The sequence below is a fragment of the Manis javanica genome, chromosome 4 (assembly GCF_040802235.1).
Source record: "Manis javanica isolate MJ-LG chromosome 4, MJ_LKY, whole genome shotgun sequence".
NCBI classification, from domain to species: domain Eukaryota; kingdom Metazoa; phylum Chordata; class Mammalia; order Pholidota; family Manidae; genus Manis; species Manis javanica.
In genome coordinates, this window is record NC_133159.1 from 54,506,007 (window position 1) to 54,529,865 (window position 23,859).

At 40.2% G+C, this 23,859-nt stretch overlaps 1 protein-coding gene across 2 annotated transcripts in view; it reads left to right on the forward strand.

Moving 5' to 3' along the window:
* PDE4B (phosphodiesterase 4B) overlaps positions 1–23,859 on the forward strand; it is a 549,746-nt gene that overhangs the window by 451,467 nt on the left and 74,420 nt on the right. For both annotated transcript variants that reach the window (XM_073234084.1, XM_037024341.2), the window contains one exon: positions 1,909–1,958. In XM_073234084.1, coding sequence (XP_073090185.1) covers positions 1,909–1,958 — 50 coding nt within the window. The remainder of the gene's footprint in view (positions 1–1,908; positions 1,959–23,859) is intronic.

Here is a 23,859-nt window from a genome sequence, read left to right on the forward strand (position 1 = left end):
CTCCATGACACCAGCTGGATGTCTTACAATTCAACTCAATTCTGACACTGTCTACCTGGAAATAGCGCCAGATCCCACAGGTTAAGGGCTCAGTCCTGCAAGACTTCTTCCCCACCAATTTGTCACCTGTGCTTCTGACCCACTTACTATAGATCAGAGGTTCCCATGACCCCTCTCCTTGATTAGTTTGCTAGAGAGGCTCTCAGAACTCAGAGAAGCATTTTATTTACTTGATTACCAGTTTATGATAAAAGGATATAACTTTTTTCCTTTTAAGCCAGATAGAAAAGATGTATAGGGCAAGGTATGTGGGAAAGAGTGGGGAACATCCATGTTTTCTGAGCATGCCAATTGCCCCAGTTTCCTTGTGTTCATGAACCAGGAAGCTCTCCAAACCTAGTCCTTTATGGAGGTTTCATTATGCAAGCATGACTGATTAAAACATTGGCTTTTGGTGACTGAACTCAATCTCCAGCTCAGCTCCTCTCCCTAGAGGTCCAAGGTGGTGCTGAAAAATCCCCCCCCTCTAATAATCCCTCAATTGGTTCTCCTGGCAACCAGCTCCCCCATTTTTAGGTCCCCAGAGGCTTTCCATAGGTGACCTCATTAACATGAAAAAAGACTTTTTAACACCATCATGACTTACAAAATCCCAAGGGTTTTAGGACCTCTGTGCCAGGAATGGAGACAAAGACCAAATATATATTTCTTAATATAAATTTCAGTATCACAGAATGATAGGTAAAATTTAAATGTGTGGATTTTTGTGGAGAGAGCTTCCCTCTCAGAGGAATGGCCTGAGCACTGTCAGAAAGGGATAGCACATGTTTAAGAAAAAGTGACTAAGAAGTTAGTTCTTTCCCTCATTCATTCATTCATTCATTCATTCTTCCATTTAGTAAGAATTTAATGAGTGTTTGGCATGTCAAAGATCATCCCAGGACCCAGTAGTAAAGAAAATTTCCCTCCCATGTAAAATTTACATTTAAACTAAGTAATTCTATATTGAACACTAATTGTACTGAACCATTTAAATTTTTTTTAAGGGTTGCTAAGGAGAGATCCAAGATGCTTGAGAGCAAACAGCCAGTCAGTGTCTTGAAAAGAAATGTGAGGTAGGAAGGAATTCTGACAGACATGCTGAAAACTGTACTGCACTGGGAATCCTGGAGAATCTGGCAGAAGTTCTGCAAAGTATGAGAAGGATGGTGACAGAAGCAAAATTGTGGGAAGTAGGGGTATCAGAAGAAAAAGAGAAAAACGAGAAAAGAAGGAGCCTGGGTTTTTGTGGAGCATGCATTTGCTTGCTTGTTTCATTTGACTCTTGCCATCAGCAGGCTTGTTATGATATAGAATAATTCACAGCTCCTCCATGAAAAAACTGCTCCATAAATTAAGCAAGCCAGTTTACTGTTCCTAGGAGCCAGGCCGTGTAACTCATGGTAACTGACTTCATCTCTCTGGATCTCAGTTTCCTGAGGAACAAAAATGGGAGGCCTGAACTGATTGAGCTTTAAAGGCTCCTCTGGCACAACTTTCTACAACCTTGCACAAAGGAACTGGGATCCACTCTGATATCTGGTGTCATTCCTGAACCAGCATATTTTTGGAGGACCTCCTGGAACAGGGAAACCTAGAACAGAGGGTCTGGTTAGAGACCTAGGATAAATGACTTCCTCCCTAGGAAGTTGGAGCATCCAGAAGGCTGTGCAGAGGGAAATTCCAGGCCATCTGGATGTGAGACAATTGCAGTCATCTACCAGTGTTTACAGGGGCCCGCTGTCCGGAGGTAGCATTATGTCACTTGATAACTCATTATGACCTGCAAAGCTCTTCAGCGATCATGGGGATATGTGAAGGGGGTTTTCCTACAGAGACTCAGGCTTTGTTTTTCCTCTGCCCCCACAGGAGGTCCCCAGCTGCCAGTCAGCCTCCTGTCTCCAGAGTCAACCTGCAAGGTAAGCCTTCTTATGAGGCCTCTCTGCATGTTTCAAAATAATGAATGTGGCCTCTTTTTCAGAACCTTTTCAAAGAATAAAAGCATTTGTTTGCATTTCATGGCCTTCAACAGTCTGTCTTTCAGTAAATTTTTTTAAAACCATACCAGAGCTTTACTTCATTCTGCATAAAAGCAAATAAAAAGTAGTATTAAATAATTTCCCATCATATGCATGCCCAGGCTTTCAGAATGTGATGGATGTGTGGTGATGCAGCTTCCCAGAAGAGGAGCATGAGGCAGAGTAGTTTGAACTACACCTTGACCTCAGCTTTTCGGCTCCAGTGAACTCCAGGAGAGATAACCTCAAAGGCCCTGAGGTGTCCCCAGGTTGGCCTGAGGGTTCCTTAGGGCCATTTAGGGTATGTTAGTGGTTTTCCTCTTAGCCGTCAACTATAGATCCCACTTGAATCTACATCCTTGCCAGGTGTAAAACCAAAAGGCTCTTTCCAAGTCACAAATCATTTCTCTTGGAAGTCATTCAACTTTGTTCCTCAAAGATGTTATTTTTTTTAAAAGAAACCTAGCAGCCTCTAATCCTTCAGAACTGTGCATATGCTTTCCATGGAGAGCCAAGAGCTGTGGAGAGGAAGGGATACCTTGAAGGAATGCCACGGACATGTGCTGAACATAAATGCTTCGTGACATAAGACGCAACCAGTTAGATGACATTTTTTTTAAGTCCAAAATGGAATTTTTCCCCTTGAATCTGTCCCCACTAGTACAGCAGTGTGGACTTGAGAAAAACCACAGGAGAAGCAAGATAAAGTCATACTGAGGTCACCTACCACTGAACATTGCCTCATACGTGGCTCTGTTTCCAGCAGTACTGTCCTCTTTGCTAATGCTATCATCTTCTTCCCTCGGGTACTGTGTTCTTTGGCTGATATCACAGCCCTAAGGATAACAGAAATGCTACCAAAGTCCAACTTATCAAAGGAACAAAGGCAGTCAATTCCACCAGCTCATTGGCTTCTGAAGTATTTATGGTACATGCTTTTAAAAATATTTTTATGAGAAAAAGATTGAAAACAAGGATAAAAGTAAAAGGAAGATATTAAGTAAGGCAGGTTACCTCTAGGGCTCCCATGATAGGAGACAAAGAGAAGAAAATAGTACTCCATCTGTGGACTTCAAAAACCTGGTGTGCAGATGTAGCAGCATCTTCAGAAGTTTTATAAAAAAAAACTAAATAGAGCATTTTAACATGTAACTGATGTTACATACTTGGAGATCAAAGGAGGTGGTTTTGAAACTCCTATCATTTCATCACATCGGCCTATGCGTGAGACACCGTTGCTCACATTTTTGTTAGCCAAGTTTAAAGAGGCTTCTGTTGACATCAGTTTGAATATTTAAACTATGTTTTCCTTACCTTGTAATAAATACTGAGAAACATTAGGAGACTATGTGATATTTATGCTTCTTTAAATTAGCTCCTTAGCCAAAGATGCTGTTGGAAAGATCATTTTGTGAGTACTGGCACAGTAACTAGAGCTTGGCAGCTAGAGCTTCTTTGGCTAAATTCTTTTGAAACAATAGAGCAAAGAGATGACAATACCACTTAGGCAATTTGTTTTTGTCCTTCTTTGTAGCGAACTACAAAAATCCTGGCTTTTATTGGAAAGAGAATGTAGCGATACCAATTATGACGTAATTATAGGTTTCAAAATCTTCTCAACGCTTAACCACAGTCAGAAAAGGAAGGAGGACACACACATCCTGTGTTTTGTTCTTATTATCAGCTTAAATAAGTCAGGCAGATTTTTCCTGTTATTTTAATATTTATCAGCATATGACAAAGAGGTGTGTTTCAATAGAAACTTTAAAGGAGAATGAAAAATAAGTGGCTCAGAGCAAACAGAATTGAAAGCTGGAGTGCTACTATAAAAGATTTTTCATGGTAATAAATCTTAGGTTTTCATTTATTAGCATTGAGTTGAACTCCTGTATTTCAATTGAAATCTAAGATAAAAGATATAAGAAACCCACAATAAGTTAAACAGATTTTTCAACAATCGGTTTGTTAGGAAAGCCTGACTGATTTAGGGACTACATTCTTGAATAAAAAGCAAGTTTAACAGAGACAGAGACAGAGAGAAAGAAAGAAAGAGGAAAGCCTAATTTTTCAAAACAAAGCTTTTTGTAATGCTGCGAAATAAAGGAAATGCAATGCATTTTAAAAGCTAATTGTCAGAAACTGTGGTTAAATTGGTACATTTGCTCTTACAAATTGATCATTAACTGAAATAAATCCTGGGGGAAATCAAAGCAAATCTCTCAGTCTGCAATGCCTTTCTTCTCCCTATTTAACCAAGGTTATTCTTCTCAGCATACAGGATACAACACAAATTTCCCTTCTCTGCATATACATCATAATTTTTTTTTAATCATTGTGATTGTTCATTTTTGTGTGCTATGGCAACAATTCCATTCTAGGACACACTATAATTTGTGGTTTATGTGTCTCCTCCACTTGAGACATATACCTTGAAGGCAGAGCCCATTCCTTCTTCATCTCTTTATCATTCAAAATCCTTTAGCATAGTTATTTTCACAAAGTAGGAAAACAGTAAATGAATTGACCAAGAGAACTATATAAAGATTGGGGGAATTTATCTTAAGGAGAAAGCTCCTAAGCTAAATTTTTAATGAGTCCATATTTTTACCTCTGGTTATGAAAAAAGTATTAAAAAACATAAGTTATTGCATTGAAATTAACAAAGATTTCAAACACACTCTATAACTAGTATGGAACAAAATGAGTTAAATCTAAAAGATGCACTTTGATTGGAAAAGCCTGAGTAAAGTACTCGAGAATTTAAAACCCAGGATGTATAGCAGTGTGCAAAGCCTGCTCCTGCGCTGAGGAGAAGGTGCAGCACATCCTTCCACAGGCCCTAAAAATGCTAAGGCTGTGGAGTCTCGTGAGTGTCTCAATCTTTATCACATTTGCCTTTTCACAAGCATGAATTCCAGGCTTTTTCTCCATAACTGGTAAGGATTAGAACAGAAAGGGAAAAAAATAGCAGAAAGAGCACTTCAAAACAAGGCAGGAGTTTGGAGTCTGTCATCTGTACACTTCAAAATGGAAAACTGAAGTAATTCTCAGGAGTTCAGACCCCTAAACCATTTTCAACAGAAAACTATTTTCAACAGAAAAAAAATCATATAATTGAGGGAAATCCATATTTGTGTACGTGAGTGAGTGGTGTGTGTGAGTCTGGGATAATTGTCCTGCTTTCCCCCTTATCCTATCCTGTGCCTTTGCAAGCACTTCAATAGTAATCACAGGTGTGTCATGAGGGTAAAAAGTTACTAAGGGATAAATTATGAAGCATTCACTGCCTTTCCAAAATAATTCTTTATTGTACAAAAGGATTAGAGCAATATTCTTTTCAATGGCTAGCACCTCTGGTTCATACAAATGTGACTTGACTTATTATGTGTATCATATATACATTCTAGCAGCCAAATTGTTAGGTAAGGTGGGTTATTCTGAACTCATTTTCTTGTTCTAAAATCTACTAATAAGTATGTTGAGCAAGAGCGTCACCACTATAACAGATTAGATGATACGAAGAACAACCCCCAAGTTTTTGGGTCTTCAGAAATGACAGCAAGCCATGTCACAAAGATGACCGGAGAATTTCCTGGAAGACCTCAGGCCAGACTGCTGCAGACCCATAGTCCCCCCAGCCTGGGTATCCACAACCTTTGTTTATGGTAGTTTTCAACACCTGTTAATTAGATGTATTTCAAGAAAAGCCTGTGTACAGAGAAATAAGGTATGATCATATAGGGCTTGCCAGTAAGTCTGAAATAGGTTGGCAAAAGTGAGAAACAGACTTCATTATTTTTTTTTCAGGGCTTATGGGAATCCATTTCTTCTATTTGTCCAGTCTATTCTAGGGAGGAAATGACTCCTTACTAGTTGCTAAAACAGAAAAATAGGCTTTTTCCTAAGAAGCTGATTTCTCAGTAGGAATTCTTCCCATATCTCTGCTTGATTATGAATATCACCATGGAGGTTCATGGGGGTATGCCAGATGCAGGGTCTGTTTGAGGAATGGACAAGGGGCTCAGTGAGTTATCTCAGATACTAAGTTCAGAGAGTCATGACATTGATTCAGTTCTCATTCTTTGTCAGAGCTGCCAGGGCTTAGGATGAGAGATGGACTGTGTGTACACAAGGAAAGGTCTCGCTGAGAACCACAGTGGTGGCCTGAGAGCCGATCAGATGACTGGAAACGAAGCCCAGCATAAGCAGAACATTTGCTTGGTTTCTACATTAAGCAAGAACTGTGAGGCAGGATTACAACACTGATGGACAAATACGAATAAAATCAATCTTAGTACCAGAGGCTGTTGCCACTTGATAAAGGAGAGATTGGAGGAGAAGAGAAGAGAGAAAGAAAAGAAATGAAAAAGAGAAAAACAAAAATATAAGATTAGTTTTTTCTTCATTGTTCTGAATGTTGTGTGGCCTGAATTAGTGGGATAATAGCCTTAATTATTCACCTTTGGGATTTAGGCAATCTGCATACAAAATGATAGGGGCAAGTGGACTAGAAAAGTTCCAGTAATTCTGAGTATAATTCCCCAGATGGTTGTTTTGTAAGAATTGCTTTTGTCTAAAATAGCCCTCTTCTGAAAGTTTACCCCAGAGCATCAACATAGAGTTATTTATATTTTGGTTTGCAAATAGTTCATATATGTCTAAAATTAAGTATGGGTAATTGCAAAAACATTGACAAGTCAACTAAAGTGTGAATAGTTCAAATGCTACCCTTGAGCCAACATAGCCAAAAATAAAGCCCTCCTTATTAAATGGCTGTTTCACCAGTTCAAAATTAATTTCTAAATTTAGTGGGAATGCTTCTTCATATTAAATGAAATCTGTGAGACCTGCATCCTCTAATCCCTCACTTGCTGCCTAGAGAGTGGAGTTCGCTCCATGCTCCACTTCATGTTTTTGTACTGCTGAGAAACACCATCCACCCATCCCCCCTGAAAGTTGGAATCATGCATGTTAGTAAGTATTTCAGTTATGCTATTGACGTCAATGGAGTCATTAAATAGATTGCTGGCCCTCCCAGAGGCAAATCACTGCCAGGGACCTAGATACAGACACGTTTTTTATAAAGACAACCATCGGGTTTTGCTATAGCAGTGAGCCAGAGAAAAGGACAAGTTTATACTGTAGCCAACCTATCTCCAAACAGTTTCTTTCTTTCTTCTGCATCTTAGTTCCAGCCTTTCTTTGTCTTTGGTTACAGTAGTCTCTGGCAGATGCCCAGATAGTCTTGCCTCAATGTTGTGTGTGCAAAAGCACCTCCTATAATTGAGACTGTGAAGGGTGACACCCCACTTTTAAAAATATGTCTCACCTTTAGCTCTACATAGCCTATCTTAATGTTTATTTGGTGGTATAAATTGTCTAGGCAAATCACTATTGTCTTCCAGTAAGGCTGGGTTTGATACGTAGTTTCCTGAATAAACAGTATCTTACACACACACGTACACACACGCACACTTTTGGCCTTTCTGCCGCCTCTATGTGGCTTGTAGCTGCAGCTCCTTGTCTATGAATCAACCTTTATGCAGCCAGCACTGTGCTGTGGCACCAGAGCTTTGAAACAAAGTGGAGGAGGAGGCTGCGAAGAAAAATTCACTTCTCAGCTGCCTGGTCAGCAGAGCTCCCGGCGGGAGGCAGGAGGCTGCCCCCAGCCCCCACCCCTGTGCCTGCGTCCTCCCAAACCTCAGCTGCTGCCTGCCTCAAGCCCAGTCATGCAGCTCCCAGGTGTGTCGGAGAGAGCCCTTCAGAAAACATCTGTCTCTTTCTGGGTATTCTTGACAGCTCTATTTACCCGGACAGCCCCAGCAGTCAGAGCCAAAGATTTGCTCCACACCTGGGCTCTTCTGCCTCCCAGGCTCACAGTTAGGGAGCCGTTCTGAGCAGACAGCTTTCTGCACATCTGGTTGTCAGACTCTGCCGTGTGGGCTCTCACACTCTTCTCCCTTGCCAACCCCTGCTCCCTGACTCCCTGCACTGCTCCAGTATGTATATAAATGCCAGGCAGCTGACCACCTCTTAGAACCCTTTGATTCATCTGGAGGCCCAGATTCATCCCTTCTGCTCTGTTGCTCCTTATCTTGTATTTCCAGTTTTGAGTAACGCCTTCGCCACCCACCCTTTTATCTCCCTCTTCAGCTCCCACAGCCAATTCCTGGAGTCTTTTCTCCAGTCTGTGCCTTTCCTTTTCTTTCCTAGCCCTCTTATGCAGTTCAGTGCTTCTTCCTCCAATACCTGAGCCATAATGGTGGCTCCAACTTGGTTTATTGTTCTCGGTCTTTCCCGCTCCAGCTCACCCTCCATGCTGGTATTAGAATTATTTTTCTAAAGCCCAAATGCAGTTTGTTGTTTTCTCAGGGAATGATCCTTGGCCTTCAGGGTAAGATCCCTATTTCCTACTATGTATGCAAAGTCCTTCAGAATGTGGCTCCCAATTCCTTCTTTGTCCTCATCTCCCACTTTAACGCCTGCCCCCATGCAAAGGTGATGGCTGGGGTTCAGTGAACATATTGTTCCTCAAATACGCCCGCCTCTTCTTGCCTCCCTGCCTTTGTGCACACTGCTGCCTCTGCCTGGGCTGCCCTTTCCCAAAAAATACCATTCACATAGTCAGTGCAGGGATTTTCTTACATTGTCATATGAACAAGTTCTTTATATTCACTGATTCTTGGTTTCTGGAGTCAGGATTAAACTAAATATACAGTCTCCACCCCAGTGCCTGGTATATAGTATATGCTTAGTAAATGCTAGTTCCTTTACTCATTCCCATCTAGAAACTGCATGTTTTTATCCTTCAAGACAGCATATATGCTATCTTCTAGACATGCTCTGCACGAATAGTCCAGAATTATTATATTAATTATTATCTCAAAATCTCAGTTATTACATTTGTCATTTTGGAATGTTCTTATTTGATTTTCTCCCCTTCTAAATTAAGAATGTCCCAAATTCATTACTAATCCCTTTTTTTTATATCCCCAGTTTATAGCATAGGGTTTGGAACATAGAAGATGCTCAATAAATGTTTATGAAGTGAACAAACTCAAATGAGTGCATGCCCATGCCTGAATTAGAAAGGACTGGAAAGGAACTGAGGCTCATATCTGGCTTTGTTCAGGCTTATCTAAATATCTTCTAGCTCTCCAGCATGTATGCAATGCTGACATCCTGGCTAATCTTGACTACGTGTGAGTTTCCTACACTTGAAGTGAACTCTTTATTATCTATTACTTCAGGAAGACGTATCAGTGCTAAAAGGAATGGAAAAATACAAAACTACTAAATGTGACTACATACTATATAATGTTCTTAGTGCCTAGCACAGTGCCTGGCACAAAATAGGGACTCAGCATATTCAATGAATTGGGGTGGGATTCCCAGGCCAATCCCTTGAGACAAGTCACTTCTCTGACTTGTTTTCTTATCTGGAAAGTGGGCATTTTAATATTCTGTTCAATTAAAAATTGCTGTGAGGACTATGTGAGTAAAACCAGCTGTCTAGTAAAAAGTGAACACTCTAGAGCCAAACTGCCTCTTTGAAATCCCAGCTCCACCACGATGTGACCTTAGGACAAATTAGTTCATTTATGCATTTCCCCATTGCCTCATCCCCAAAACTTGGATGAAAATTGCATGTATCCTATATGTTGGTTGTAAGAATTAAATATGTAAACATTCTAAAACACTCAGAATAGCCCCTGACACTAGAAAGTGTAGATGTTAGTATTGGTACTATTTGTATTATATAACATGCTTCCCTTCACACCCAACACATAGCAGGTAGTGAATGGGTGATAGCTCAGAGCCCAAGCCTGCCGGCATCAACCAAAATAGAAAGCTGTGTTGAGATCTGTCTAAAAAATTCTGATCTACTTTCCTTCCCACAGTAATACAATCTAAAAGCCAATCTTTCTTTGAAGCTTAAGATTTTTTTCTCTGAAACCATAAAAATTTGATTATATGGAAAGGGATTTGGAATTAAAGGTAGGATTCTCCAGGACATACAGGAAGAGCTAAGGGGTCTGGGGGAAAAAGGGAGCTGATACCAAATATAGGATGACACTACACATCTATGGCTCTTTCTTTTAAAAACAGACTGCAAAAAAGAATGTCTCATTAGGTTTCTGCTTAACTGGATCTTCATTAACTGAGTTTTCTTTTGCCTAAGCCTGAGAGGACTTCACTCTATAGGAGAATAATTACAGCTGTCCAACTCGTTACAGTTGTATTTGAATACAATGTGCAGGGCTTGGCACACACCTCCACGGGCACAGGTTTTTCAACCCAGGGAGCTCAGCAGAGAGCAGCGGCAGCAACTGGGGGAGAGCTGCCTTTGGGCAGAAGACAAACCTACAAGCGGGGTCCTGCCTGGGAATGGATGGGCTTCGACTCCTTTTGGAAACTCTTATATCCTCTCTCAGTTCCTTCTGGAAAGGGGAAGGTACCCTCAGACCCACTTAGCCCCATCTCTCCTGTTCACTGGGAAGGAGGGAGACAGCAAGGTCAGGGGTGGACTAGAGAATGCATATGGGCATTGCGAGATGAAGGAGGAAGGAAGAGGACCATCTAAGTTCCCTTTTCTCCAACCGCATGATCCAGGGAGCTGTGCAAATTCTGCTTGCTTGCTTCTGATCAGCCTCGGGCCAGCACTTCATGGAGTCGCCTCCAGAGCTGTTCTCAGAAGGCAGGAGCGTTTCAGGGAAGTCTTTCACTCAAGAGAAGGGAAACAAAGCAGGGACTGTCCCCTTGAAATTTAGAACAGGCAACAGAACTCACTGGATCTTTTTCTTAGTTTATTGTCTTGACTTGCTCCCAGCCAAAGCTGTTGACAAGTACCAAAAATTACCCCTTAGAGTTCTGTGTACTTTTCTTACCCATTTGGCTGTGCCACAGAGTGAGCTGGGGCCATGGAGACTCTCCAGTTCATTTGCTTCATGGAGGCAGCAGGTCAAACAATGCATCCTTTCCCCTGCCCCCTCAGTTGTACATTGCGTTTCAAATTTCTAGGGTCCAGTCTGGCTAGTACTTCTGGTCTGGTAAACCAGATAACTTTCCAAGCCCCACATGCCTGCCTCTGCTTGAAGGAAAGGAAATGACTAGCAGTTTTTCAACTCCTGTTATATGCCAGGCACTGTGCTAGGTCCTCTGCATACATTATCTCACCTAATTCTCCCAACTAAACTGCTCTGCGTATATTATTGTGCCTGTTTCACTGATTGAGAAATGAAGATTCAGGGAATATTTGGGGCTTACTCAAGACCACACAGCTAGTAAGTGAAAAAGTCAGAACTGAAACCTAGATCTGTATTTCTTGAAAACCCACGCTCTTTCCTCTAGTCTAAACCACACTGCCCCTGCCTCCACCCCATTGTAAACCTCGGATGTTATAACTAATGGAAAGGGTGATGGTGAGGATTTCACAGCAGAAGAGTGAACAGAAGTCCTGAATTATCTAGAGCCTTAACAATCACTATGTAAAAGAGAATTGCCTTTAACTATTTTGTCACCTATCTGTTTTATTGTAATAAGAAATGTGTAAGTCTTGAGAGAAATATGTCTCATGCATGTACATTATTCACTTACTCATTAATTCAATAAATGTTTATTACATGTCTACTGTAGGGATACAGTGCTGAAGAGAATGAATTCAGACCCTGACCTCATGGAGCTTACAGCCCAGGAAATATTAAATGAATAAATACATAATTATGTGCTTAATTACTATAATAAAGAATACAGAATGCTGTAATACTGCATCAGCCTTTCACTGGTAAACATGGGACTGATACTACTACTTACCATTAGGATTGTTGTGACATTTAAATGAGTTACTATATATAAAGCATTTAGAACACTGCTAACCACCTAGTACTATTTAATGTTTGCTCTAATTATTATTAGTATTAATTATTATTGGGATTAACATAGATTAAGGGACAGGGAAGGCCTTTGTAAATGACCTTGAGCTTGAGACCTAAACACTGAGTAGGAGCCAGGTGGGTAGAAACACCAAAAAAGTGCTACAGCCAGAGCCCTAGACTGATAGAGTGACAGTGGGGGACAAGCTGACAGACTGAGGGATGCCAGATTGAGCAGAGCATCAGTAGGTGAAATGTGTAGATTTTGTTCTGAATTAAGTGGGGAGCTATTACAGGATTTTGAGGAGGATATTGACATGATCTGATTTCAATTTTAAATACAGCACTTCTCCCTGAACCATAAAGCTGAGCTACTGGCACCTTCTCTGTGCTCCCCAGTGTGTGTGTGCTTTCTCTGTCAGATACCCAGCAGCTGCCTCTGACATCCACCATCATAATTAAGAAAACAAGCTCTGGAGCCAGACTGCCTGAGTTCAGTCCTCTTTCTATTCCTTTCCTTCCACATGACTGTCAACAAGTAATTCAACATCTCAGGGTCTTGGTTTCCTCATATGTGCATTGGGGATAATAAAAAAAGGACCTTTAGAAAAAAATTGTTATGAAAGCTAAATTAATTAATGTATGTAAAGTGTTAGAACAATGCCCGAAACACAGGAATCACCGAAGAAATGTTAGTATTTTTAGTGTACTTTAACTGCCTATTTTCTTGATTACTTGTACCACTAGCCTGTATGCTCAGTGCCTGGCACAGGGGAGGTGCTCAAAAAATGTTTATTGAACGAAGAATGAACAATGAGAAAGGTAGTACAATCAATTGTAAGTAAAAGGAGAGAGAGATTGGGTCTGATTCATGGAAAAATGGACTTCTTGAGTCAGGGGTAGGTTCTGATAAGGAGTAGTTTGCTTAGTGGGGGAGGAAGAAACCAAATGACTTTGCAACTGCCCAGCTGCTCTAGCTTTGAGGAACTTGAAACAACATCCATGGGACAAAACTTTGTTTCAAAATCTGTGAGGCCAATTTGGATTGCCATCTGTGCAAAAAGAAAATGGGTTTATGAACACATTGTTACTTTCTCTTAGGCTATGTGACTGTCTATCTAGGAAACAAAGACTAAACCTCCAGATACTCCATTTGCTGGCTTTGGAAGAACAATCACACCAGAAGAGCCAGTCATCCTACCGAGAACATAACACTGTGAATTCCTTTTCATCCTTGCATTGCTAATAGGGTCTCAAGCTAAAAGAGGTTTAGTTCTGAGAAGTAAACACACACCTAAAGTGTGGTGCATAAGCACTGGGAGAGTCTTTTCATGTATTTGTTCAGCTGAGAAGTCTTGGGCATTCGGCAGCAACAGCTTTACATCTCCGAATAGAAGACCTGCCCAGACAAAGACAAACAGGAGTCCTTCAGCCCTCTGAATGCGCCGGCTCTGTGTGTGTGTGTGTGTGTGTATGATATGTATATATAAATACATATATGATTTATTATAAGGACTTGGTTCATGCAGTTGTGGGGACTGCCAAATTTGAAATCCATAGAGTAGACTCAAAACTCAGGTGGGAGTTCATGCTGCACTGTTGAGGCACAATCTGTTCTTTCCTGAGAAACCTGTTTTGCTCTTAAGATCCTCAACTGATTGGATAAGGCGCACCAATATTATCTAAGGTAATCTCTTTCACTTAAAGTTCACTGATTGTAGATGTTAACCACATCTACAAAATATCTTCACAGCAACACCTAGATCAATGTTGGTTAAATAGCCAGGTACTATAGCCCAGTCAAGATGACACACAAAAAATAATCAAAAGGACCAACAAATAAACAAAAATACTTGTCTTGGGAATCAGACCAGAATTATGCCCAGCTCTTCTATAGATAAAATATATAACATCCAGGCCAATAAAAATCTTTATATTCCTTCTGACCAATGGAGACTTTACTTCAAAACACAGAAAAATAATCACTCCTCGCAGCTCACAGAATTGTTGTGTAAACCATATGATAGTGTGAAAGACCAGAAGTGCAAAGTGTTGGTATTTTGAATACCCAGGCAGTGGCCATGCAGTGGTGACAGGTCTACTAAATGCTGACGACACCACAGAGACTCACTGTTCTTCTCACCGTTCTCTCTACTGAGCAGCTGTCAGAGAGGAGAAGAACCTGGCCATAAGCTATACAAGAATGCCCATCAGTTTGTGCTTCATGCCTGGAGACCACAGCAGATTATCTTAAACTCAGTTGGGAGAAATATCTCAAAAAGAGGTGAATCTGGCCTGAAATATCTTGGGCTGGATCAGGGAAAGGGTAGGAATGAGGTAGGAATCCTCTTTATGTGTATTACTTATTTCCACTGAATGGGGACTGAAACATTTATATCTGCTTACATGATTCGGGAATTTCAATGTCAACCCTGTTTTCCAGATCATCCTTGAGACTCCTTCCTTCTCAAATGTGAATTTTAAAACCTATTTGTGTCCTTTGTCCCTCCAAGTCTGTGTTCCTGCCTCTGAGAAAGCATTTATTCAGAGATGAGGCCTCCAGCCCCTTTGCAGAGCACATCAGTACCGGGCAACTCCAGATGCCCCATTCATAGCCTGTGTTCACCACAGTTCCAAGCTTCTGTCCTCTCCATTGTATCCCTTTATTTCAGTAAGATCCCTGGGTCTTTTAACCCTGTGGCATGTGGCTTCTGCAACTGCCACTCATCTGGAGCATCTTACACCTATGATCCTGTGTTCAAGGTTTGGTTTCCTCCTTCCTCTCATTTATCTTTTGATAAAGAATTGCTCTCAGCAAATTACTAAAAACTTCATGTAGTGTTGATACTTTCTGGAGTTTAAAGAATTACCATCTCAGGTTCTTTCCCCAAAATTCTTACCTTTCCTTCAGGTTTTGAATAACATGTTTTACTCAAGCTGTAGAAACACACCTCTACCTCTTCTTGTTCTGCAGCCATGGGATGTGCTTCTCTATTCCATTCCCTAATTGTGTGAATGGGATGACTTACTACCCCCCAACTCCTCAAGTTTCTGTGGAGGGAATTCACTCCAGTATTTAGCAGGGAACAGTGTGGGAGAAGTATCTCCTTTTTACCATGGTGGGCTGCCAAGACAGAAAGTGAAGGCAGGTGGAATTTATAGGGAAGATTTTGGCCTTAGTGACCTATTTAAGAGTTGGCAGAAATCTTTGACCCATCAGAGATTTGGCAGAAAATGAAATGGGTTTCCCTAAGAAGCAGTTGATTCTGCATTTCCCTCCTGGAACAGCACTTGTCTAGATAGTTGTAGAAAGTGTAACTTGGGATTCTCTAGTTCAGAGAGGGGTGAACTCAGTCAATTCCAAGAGTTTTCCTACGTAATGAGTATGTCTGATAAATCAGTTTCAACTCTCACACTATCTAAAGTGTTTTGTTTCCAAAAAGCTTTTCATAAAGCATTTGTCTCAAGTATAAGGCATAAGGGAAGAGGTATTAATGTAATATTAAATTCCTGCTAAGTACCAGATTTGCTGTTAGGAACTCTGCACGTGGGCATCTTTTCACCATCAACAACCCTTTATGAAGTCAAGATTCTTATTCCTTTTTTTAACCAGTGAAACCATGCCTTAATGAGAGTAACTAAAATTATAAAGATACTGAGCTAGGATCTGAACCCTGGCTTGTTTGGCTCTAACACCTACCTACTGGGCATTAGCCCTCTGTGCTTTCAGATAGGTCCAAGTGTGGCAGGTGGCGCCCACACAGATAATTGTTTTAAAGGTATACATTCTTGTGATGATGTTTACATCGGCTACTTCAATCACTCTCAGCTTTCTCTGGACAATACCCTTCTATTGCTGCTCTATGGTTTATCTATTCTTTTCTCCAGATTCTCAAACTAGATAAAATTTAGAAGGAAATGTGCTTCACGCCCTTGTCTCCCCTCAGAGAAATTACTGAGCCAACAGGGAGGTACTAGTTAGTGTCTTCCTCTCATCTAGGAATAAGTTTCTTCCCCGAAAGGTATTTCTTTTGGGTATTGAGAAAAAAACATCCTGTGAGGGAAAGGACCCAAGAGAGAATTTTTAGGACATAGCAGATCAGTGGGAGACTCATCTCCAGGGTATGACTCTACTCAAAACATATCCCCAGACTCTGACATCACACAGAGAGAGACTTAGATTTCATATCTGTAGTGAAACTGGGGTGTGCCCCCCTGGAGGCAGCTGTGCAATTCTAGGCTGGCTCCGGAAAGTCCCTTTTTGTTTCATTTGCTTCTTATCGGTGTTTTGTTCAACTTCCCTACCTCAAATGAAACTCTAACTAAAGCGAAAGAGCACTGGGTTGGAACTCAGGAAACGGAATTTTAGTACCAGTACCAACCAGGTGTGTGACCTGAGGTGAAACTTTTAACCTCACACCTAGTAATCTTTATTTTTAATTATTTTGAGTCTTTGGGTCTAGAATCCAATCTTACAGAGACTTCACACTTCAAAAATGGTTTCTATCCCACAAATGGTAGTATGTGGGGGTTGGGATGGGTAATTTTTGTCAGAGAAGAAACAGCTCCTGAGCTAGTAAATGGTGAATCTGGAGTTCAAGCCCAGGTCTCTATTGGTCTAACTCCAAAACCTGGGTTTCTTCCACTCTTCTTACCCCAACATTAGGCCATATTATTGTTGCATAACAGTCTATCTTTATTATTTTCCTTATCCGTTGTAGTTGGCATAGTTCAATAGCAAATGGTCATCAAGTGCTTATGAGTGCTGTGGAGACAAAAATGACACTGTCCCTCTACTAAGTTTAAAAGCATTTTCATAGGGAGATTCTGGAACCAGACTTCCTGCATTCGGGTCCCAGTTCTACTGCTTATTAGGCTAATTACTTCTTAAACCTTCCCTATACCTCAGGTCCTTAATCCTCATCTTCTTCATCTTTAATGCCTTCCTCTTAGAGTTGTTATGAGGATTAAATGAGCTATTTCATATAAAACACTAAAAATAATGCCAGTCACAGGGTAATGACTAAATAGATAGTTGTTATCCTTTCTACCGTAAATGTTTGTTAGCCCCCCCTAATGCCAGGAGTCTTGGAAGGTTGCAACCGGGTCTTGTTCATTTGCACTTAATAAATGTTTGTTGGATTCAATTATTCAACAACTATTTACAATGCTTGTACTATGTGCAGAGCCCACTGCTAGATCCTTGGTAGAAACAAAATCTACCTAGGAAGGTTTAGAGCCTATATAAGTATAATTTGGAAATTTTTCCTCTTTTTTATGGCCCTTGGGGGAATTTTTCCACATATATACTTATTGGCTTAATCAGGTGAACCATCTGGAGGTTATGGGATTACCAATAGGCCAATGGGAATATTAGAGTCCGTCTTAAAGAGAAGACCTCTTCTAGAGCTCTGATATCAGGTAAGAGAGTAATACCTACTTTTAATGGGTTATCTATGTCAGACAGAAAGAGTGCACCTCCATTTGTCATTCACTCATCTTCTCGTCTATTCATTCCTTCACCTCTAAAAGCATCTATGAGTACTCACCATTACATAAATCAGGTATTGTGTTGAGTGGTGGGTATACAAGAATGAATAAGACATGGTTTCTTCCCTGGAGAAGTTCACCATCTTGTAGGGTAAACAAACATAAATGGTTGTATAATATAGCATGATAAGAATTTGCCTAAAGCATGAGTAAAGAGCTCTGGACATGAAGAGAAAGACAGGCAGTTAGGAGCAGGATTCTACCCAAGGTACAAATAAGACTGTACTGTTCCATACCTAGTTATTTTATAAATGAGTTTTTATTGAATTATTAAAAATTAGTACTTGCTATAACTGGGTCATTCATTACACAACTGAGTTTTTTTTCAGTCATTTCAGCTCAGGTGAAAGTGTTCACTGAGTACCTATTATAACCAAGTGGAATAGGCGAGTACATGTTAGTTTTGACCAGAGTTACTAGGACAGGGAAGGTATGGGAAATATGATTTGAACTCTGCTAGAAGGAAAGGTAAGATTTCATAAGGCAAAAGTGAGAAATACTGCTCAAGAAAGCAAATCATGCTCAGATATACTTACCCAAAAGCGCATGGGCTATTATGGAATGAAAGTTACCCTGAGGGATGCAGGAGGGGAAGATGGGGGATGGAAGTGTGGTGGGAGACCAGGCAGGAATGATTGGTGGGAAAATAACAATTATTATTATATTTGTTATGGTGATCTGTGATCAGTGGTCTTTTATGTTACTATTGTATTGTCATGAACTGCACCCATGTAAGACAGTGAACTCAACTGATACATGTTGTATGCATTATGATTGCTCCACTGACAGATCGCTCCCCATCAATCTCCATCTTTCCAGGCTTGCCTAACCCCTAATTCCCAACAATATTGAAATCAGGCAAATTAATAGCCCTACAATGACTTCTAAGTGTTTGTGTGAAAGGAAGAGTCACATATCTTTCACTTAAATCAAAGCCAGAAATGATTAAACTTAGGAAAGCATGCCAAAAGCTGAGACAGGCTGAAAGCTAGGCCTCTTGTGCCAAATAGTTAGCCAAGTTGTGAATGCAAAGGAAAAGATTTTGCAGCAAATTCAAAGTGTTACCCCAGTGAACACACGAATAGTAAGAAAGTGAAACAGCCTTATTGCTGACATGACAGTTTTAGTGGTCTAGATAGAAGGTCAAACCAGCCACAACCTTTCCTTAAACCAAAGTCTAATCCAGATTAAGGCCCTAACCCTCTTCGATTCTATAAAGGCTGAGACATGTGAGGAAGCTGCAGAGGAAATGTTTGAAGCTAACAGAGATTTAGTTCATGAGATTTAAGGAAAGAAGCCATTTCCGTAGTAGAAAAGTGTGAGCTGAAACAGCAAGTGCTGATGTAGAAGCTGCAGCAAGTTATCCAGAAGATCTCGCTAAGGGAACTCATGAGGGCAGCTGCACTAAACAGCAGGTTTTCCATAGAGATAAAACAGCCTTGTACTGGAAGATGCCATCTAGGACTTTCCTAGCTAGAGGGGAAAAGTCAATGCCTGGCTTCAAAGAACAAGCTGACTCTCTTGTTAGGGGCTAATGCAGCTGGTGACTTTAAGTTGAAGCCTGTACTAATTTACTATTCCAAAAATCCTAGGGCCTTTAAGAATTATGCTAAATCTACTCAGTCTGTGCTCCCTAAGTGGAATAATAAAGCCTGGATAAATCACATCTCTTTATAACATGGTTTACTGAATATTTTAAGTCTACTGTTGAGACCTACTTCTCAGAAAAAAGATCCCTTTCAAAATATGACTTCTCATTGAGAGTGTACCTGGTCACCCATGACCAATGGAGATGGACAACCTTAATGTTGTTTTCATGCCTGCTAACATAACATTCATTATGCAGCTCAGAGACCATGGAATAATTTTGGCATCCAAGTCTTATTATTTAAGGAGTACATTTCATAAGGCTACAGCCCCCATTGATAATTCCTCTGATGAATCAGGGCAAAGTCAGTTGGAAATCTCCCGAAAAGGACCCACTATTCTACATGGAATGCATGGGTATGTGGTTCGTGGGAAGAGATCAACATATCAACATTCACAGGAGTTTGGAAGAAATTGACTCTAACCCTCATAGTTGACTTTGAGAAGTTCAAGACTTCAGTAGAGGAAGTAACTGAAGATGTGGTAGAATGGCAAGAGAACTAGAATTAGCAGTGGAGCCTGAAAGTGGGACTGAATTGCTGCAATCTCATGATTAAAATTTAATGGATGAGGAAAGAAAGTGGTTTCTTGAGATGGAATCTACTCCTGGTGAAGATGCTGTGAAAATTATTGAAATGACAACAAAGGATGTCAGATATCATATAAACCTAGTTGATATAGCAGCAGGCAGGTTTGAGAGGGTTGACTCCCAATTTTGAAAGAAGTTCTACAGTGGGTAAAATGCTACCAAAAAGTATCACATGCTGCAGAGAAATCATTTGAGAAAGAAAGAGTCAAGCAATGCTGCAAACTTCACTATTGTCTTATTTTAAAGAACTTCCATAGCCACCTGACCTTCAGCAACCACCATCCTGATCAGTAAGCAACCACCTGAAGCAAGGCAAGACCCACCACTCAGCCAAAACATTATGACTCACTGAAAGCTCAGATCATGGTTAGCATTTTTAGCAGTAAAGTATGGTTATTAAGATATGTATGTTGTTTTCTTAGATGTACTACTATTGCACACTTAATAGACTACAATATAGTATAAATGTAACTTTTATATGCACTGGGAAACAAAAAAAAATTCATTTAAATCACCTTCTTATAATATTTGCTTTATTGTGATGTTCTGGAACTAAACTGCAACATGTCCAAGGGATGCCTGTAAAGGGCTATACAGTGGTCCAAGCTGGAGGTACCAGGAACCTGCCCAGGGTACTGTCAGGGGGAAAGAACAGATGTACAAAAGGAAGCCCAGCTAGGGTTATGCTCTTACTCTTCACATATTTTAGCTTCTCTAAACAAACGTGTAGGATGCTTGGCTCTATAATGAGAGGAGACAAAGAACAGAGGTCTTTCTTTCCTTCAGCAAACAGCTGACACACATTCCCATCATAAATTTTGTAATTCAGGATATAAAACCAAATCCAACAACCCAACCCAGCCAGAAGGTTAAATAAATAAGTGCTAAATAAATAAATGTAGAATTGTTTTCCTTTGCTCATGAGTCTCTGTAGAAGTTGCCACGTGCTTCTGTTAATTGAAGTCTACTAGTCGGTTTTCTTCCTGTGTAAATTTGGGGAACACCCTATTCAGGGTTTGCTGAAATGTTGAGGAGTTGGCACTTTTATTTTACATTTTCCCTTCATGAGTATCATCGTTAATTATAATGGAATCACGGGTGAGAGATCTCACCTAACATCTCATCTTTTCTTTTGAAATGATGTTAAAACTCAAAAGGCAGAAATGCAGCCCACAGCACCGGCAAATGCAGGACTAGGTGACTTAATAGGGTTTTTCCTGAGTTACATTCTATGACTGATACTTTGTGATCTAATGTATTTGCCACATGGTGAAACTTTATTATTAATAAATCCACATTCCCCCCAAACAAGCAAGACAGCATGGCAAACAGTGGTGTTTGCTCTGTATACATTTGAGTGGGTTTTTCAGCGTTTCCAAGGACCAAGGTGCTGCCCGTTGCACTGGTGGAAGACGTGTTTGCCTGTTTGGGCAAAATAAACATGAGACAACTTGTGGTCACAAAGGCAGGACTCCTCATTCCAGAGGGCTTGGTAGGAACAGATGGGGCTGTGAGGTTCCCTAGGGAGGACAATATTGAATGGGAAGGGCATGTGGGACCTCAGCCATGTGGTAAAGAGAATTTTCAGAGCACCTTCTGGTTTTATGGCATTCCCTTTTTGAGTAACAAAAAGAGCCAGGAAAAGCTAGTGTATGTCTGCCATGGTAATTAGGTGTTCAAGTTTGAAGAAGCTTGAAGAAATCTTAAATGTAGTGAAACAAATACTGCCAGCTTTGTTCACTGTTGTAAAAACTCAGCCAGTCACAACTCATTCAAGATCCCTTTATTGGACACTGACTATGTTTGTCACACCGTCCCAACCTACTGCGCAGTAATCAAGTCCCAGTCATCAAGGACATTGCAGTGAGTGAGGATGGGGATGATATTTAAATGGACAACATTTAACTATTTAAGTACCAGTAAAAGTGCTGAGTGGTGACTTTCTTTTCAGTGAAGCCTTTCTAAGTTGGCTTAACCACCACCCCATGTTAGTGGAAGATTCATCTCCAAACCCAAACTCTAGAATGAGATCATGGAAAGGTCACAAAGTTGGAGTCAGAAATACTTAAACCTAAGTCCTGTATTGCCCATGTATTAGATGGATTGTAAACTCCCTGAGGACAAGTCTGTTTGAATATTCTGTTTCCCAAAACTCAGCACCATGTCTAACATTTATTAGGCTCTCCATAAATATTTGATGTTGATTACATGAACTATGTAACCTGTCAGATTTAACCTATGAGTCCAAAGTTCCTCCTGGTGAAACAGAAGTAATCATATCTATGTGACAGGATTTGAGAGGTGGCCTAGAATGATGGTTGAGAATGAATTTCTGGAGCCTCATTGCCTGGACCCAAATTCTGGTCTGTCATTTATTAGTTCTATGGTAGCAAATAGCTTTTCTTTGCCTCAGTTTCCCAACTGTGAAATAAGAATCATAATACTACCTACTTGTTAGTTTGTTATGAGAATGAAATGAATTAACCTTTGTCTAGTCTTTAGACTAGTATTCGGTACATAATATGTGCTATAAAAATATGTATTAAATAAAAGTAAATAAATAGAATATGGGCTTTCAGTGAGAATTAAAGAGTATTAACATTATAAAATGCTTAACATAGCTTGGTCAAAAGATGCTGAAAAATGTTAGCTCAAAGAATTTTATGTTTGAGCCTCATTTTCTATCTAGCTCATTAAAAATATACAAAATGGAGTAAAATTATTCAGTGAGTACTGTAGATTCTCTGAGAAGCCCATGGGGATGCTGTAGACTAGAACTATGGAGAGGGGTTTCAGCAAGGACAGGAAATTAAAGTTGGATCTTGGTTAGGAATTAAATTGTCAGGCATAAGGAGTTCACAGACTAGGTAAATAATTTGCATAAACTGGAGGAAGGAAAGATCTGGTCATAGTCATGAGCTGCTCCATCATCAACAAGACTTGGCACCACTTTCTGGAAGAATAATTTGTCATGGTCTACTTTTTAAGTGACTTAGCCTAAGCTCTGCTTCAGTTCTGTGGTTTTAACTGCTCAGATTAATATTCAGATGACTGCTTGTGTATTCACTCATGTATTGAGCAAATATTATATAGATTCTACTATGTATTAAGCATTTTCTTAGATAGTGATGAATAAAATAGAACTGGACCTTATTATCCCTTTTGGATCAGGAAGGAGATACTGACTATAAAGAAAAAAATAAACATTGATAAGTGCTTTGAAAGATATTAAAAAGAATGGATATTTAAGCAATAATGGAAGGTTGTTTAGATGAGAAAATGTCTCTTCAAGGAAGTGACATTTCACCTGTAGCCAGAGAACTAAGAAGGAAAAGGGAGAGTATTTCAGGCAGGGAAACACAAAGTTCAAAGGTCTTGAGCTTCATGTACTTGGGAAAGAAAGCTATTGTGGCTGGAGTGAAGCGAGCTGGAGAACAGTAGAAAATAGGGTTGAGATGAGCAGGGGCCAGACCCTATAGGGGCTTGCAGGCTATAGTAAAGAGGTAGACTGTATTAAAGTGAATTGGGAAGCCACCAAAAAATGGAAAAAACAGAGGGGAAAATGTTATATAACTTTTTAAAACTCACTTGGACATCAATGTGGATAATGAATTGGGTTGGAAAAACAGAAGTGAGAGAAACATTGAGCAGTCTAGGTAAGAGGAGATGTTTGCTTAGTCCATGAAAATAGAGAAGCAAGGATGAAGAGAAGTAGATAGATTTGCAATATATTTCAGAGATGGAATAGACAAGACTTGCTAATGGATTAGATGAGGATGGGTAAAGGTAGAAACATTAAGAGAAAGAAGAGTCAAGACTGATAACCAGGCTTCTAACTTGAGCCACTACATGGATGTTGGTGCCACTGACTAAGATGGATTAAGATTAGAAGAGGAAATTTTGGAAAGTGGGGTGGGAAGAAAATCAAGTTTGGTTTTAGCTTTTACTTTTGAGTTATGTAAGCCTCTGGAGATGTGATGTAGGTATGGGAAAAGTTAGTCTAGAGATCTAGATTTGGAGTTTTCAGTATAAGAATTGTGAATAAATCCATGGGCATGAGTGGGAATGTAGAGGGAGGGTACAAGTCCAGAGCCATATCCATGGAAAATAACCCTTAGGTACTGAGGAGAAAGGGAGGGATTGG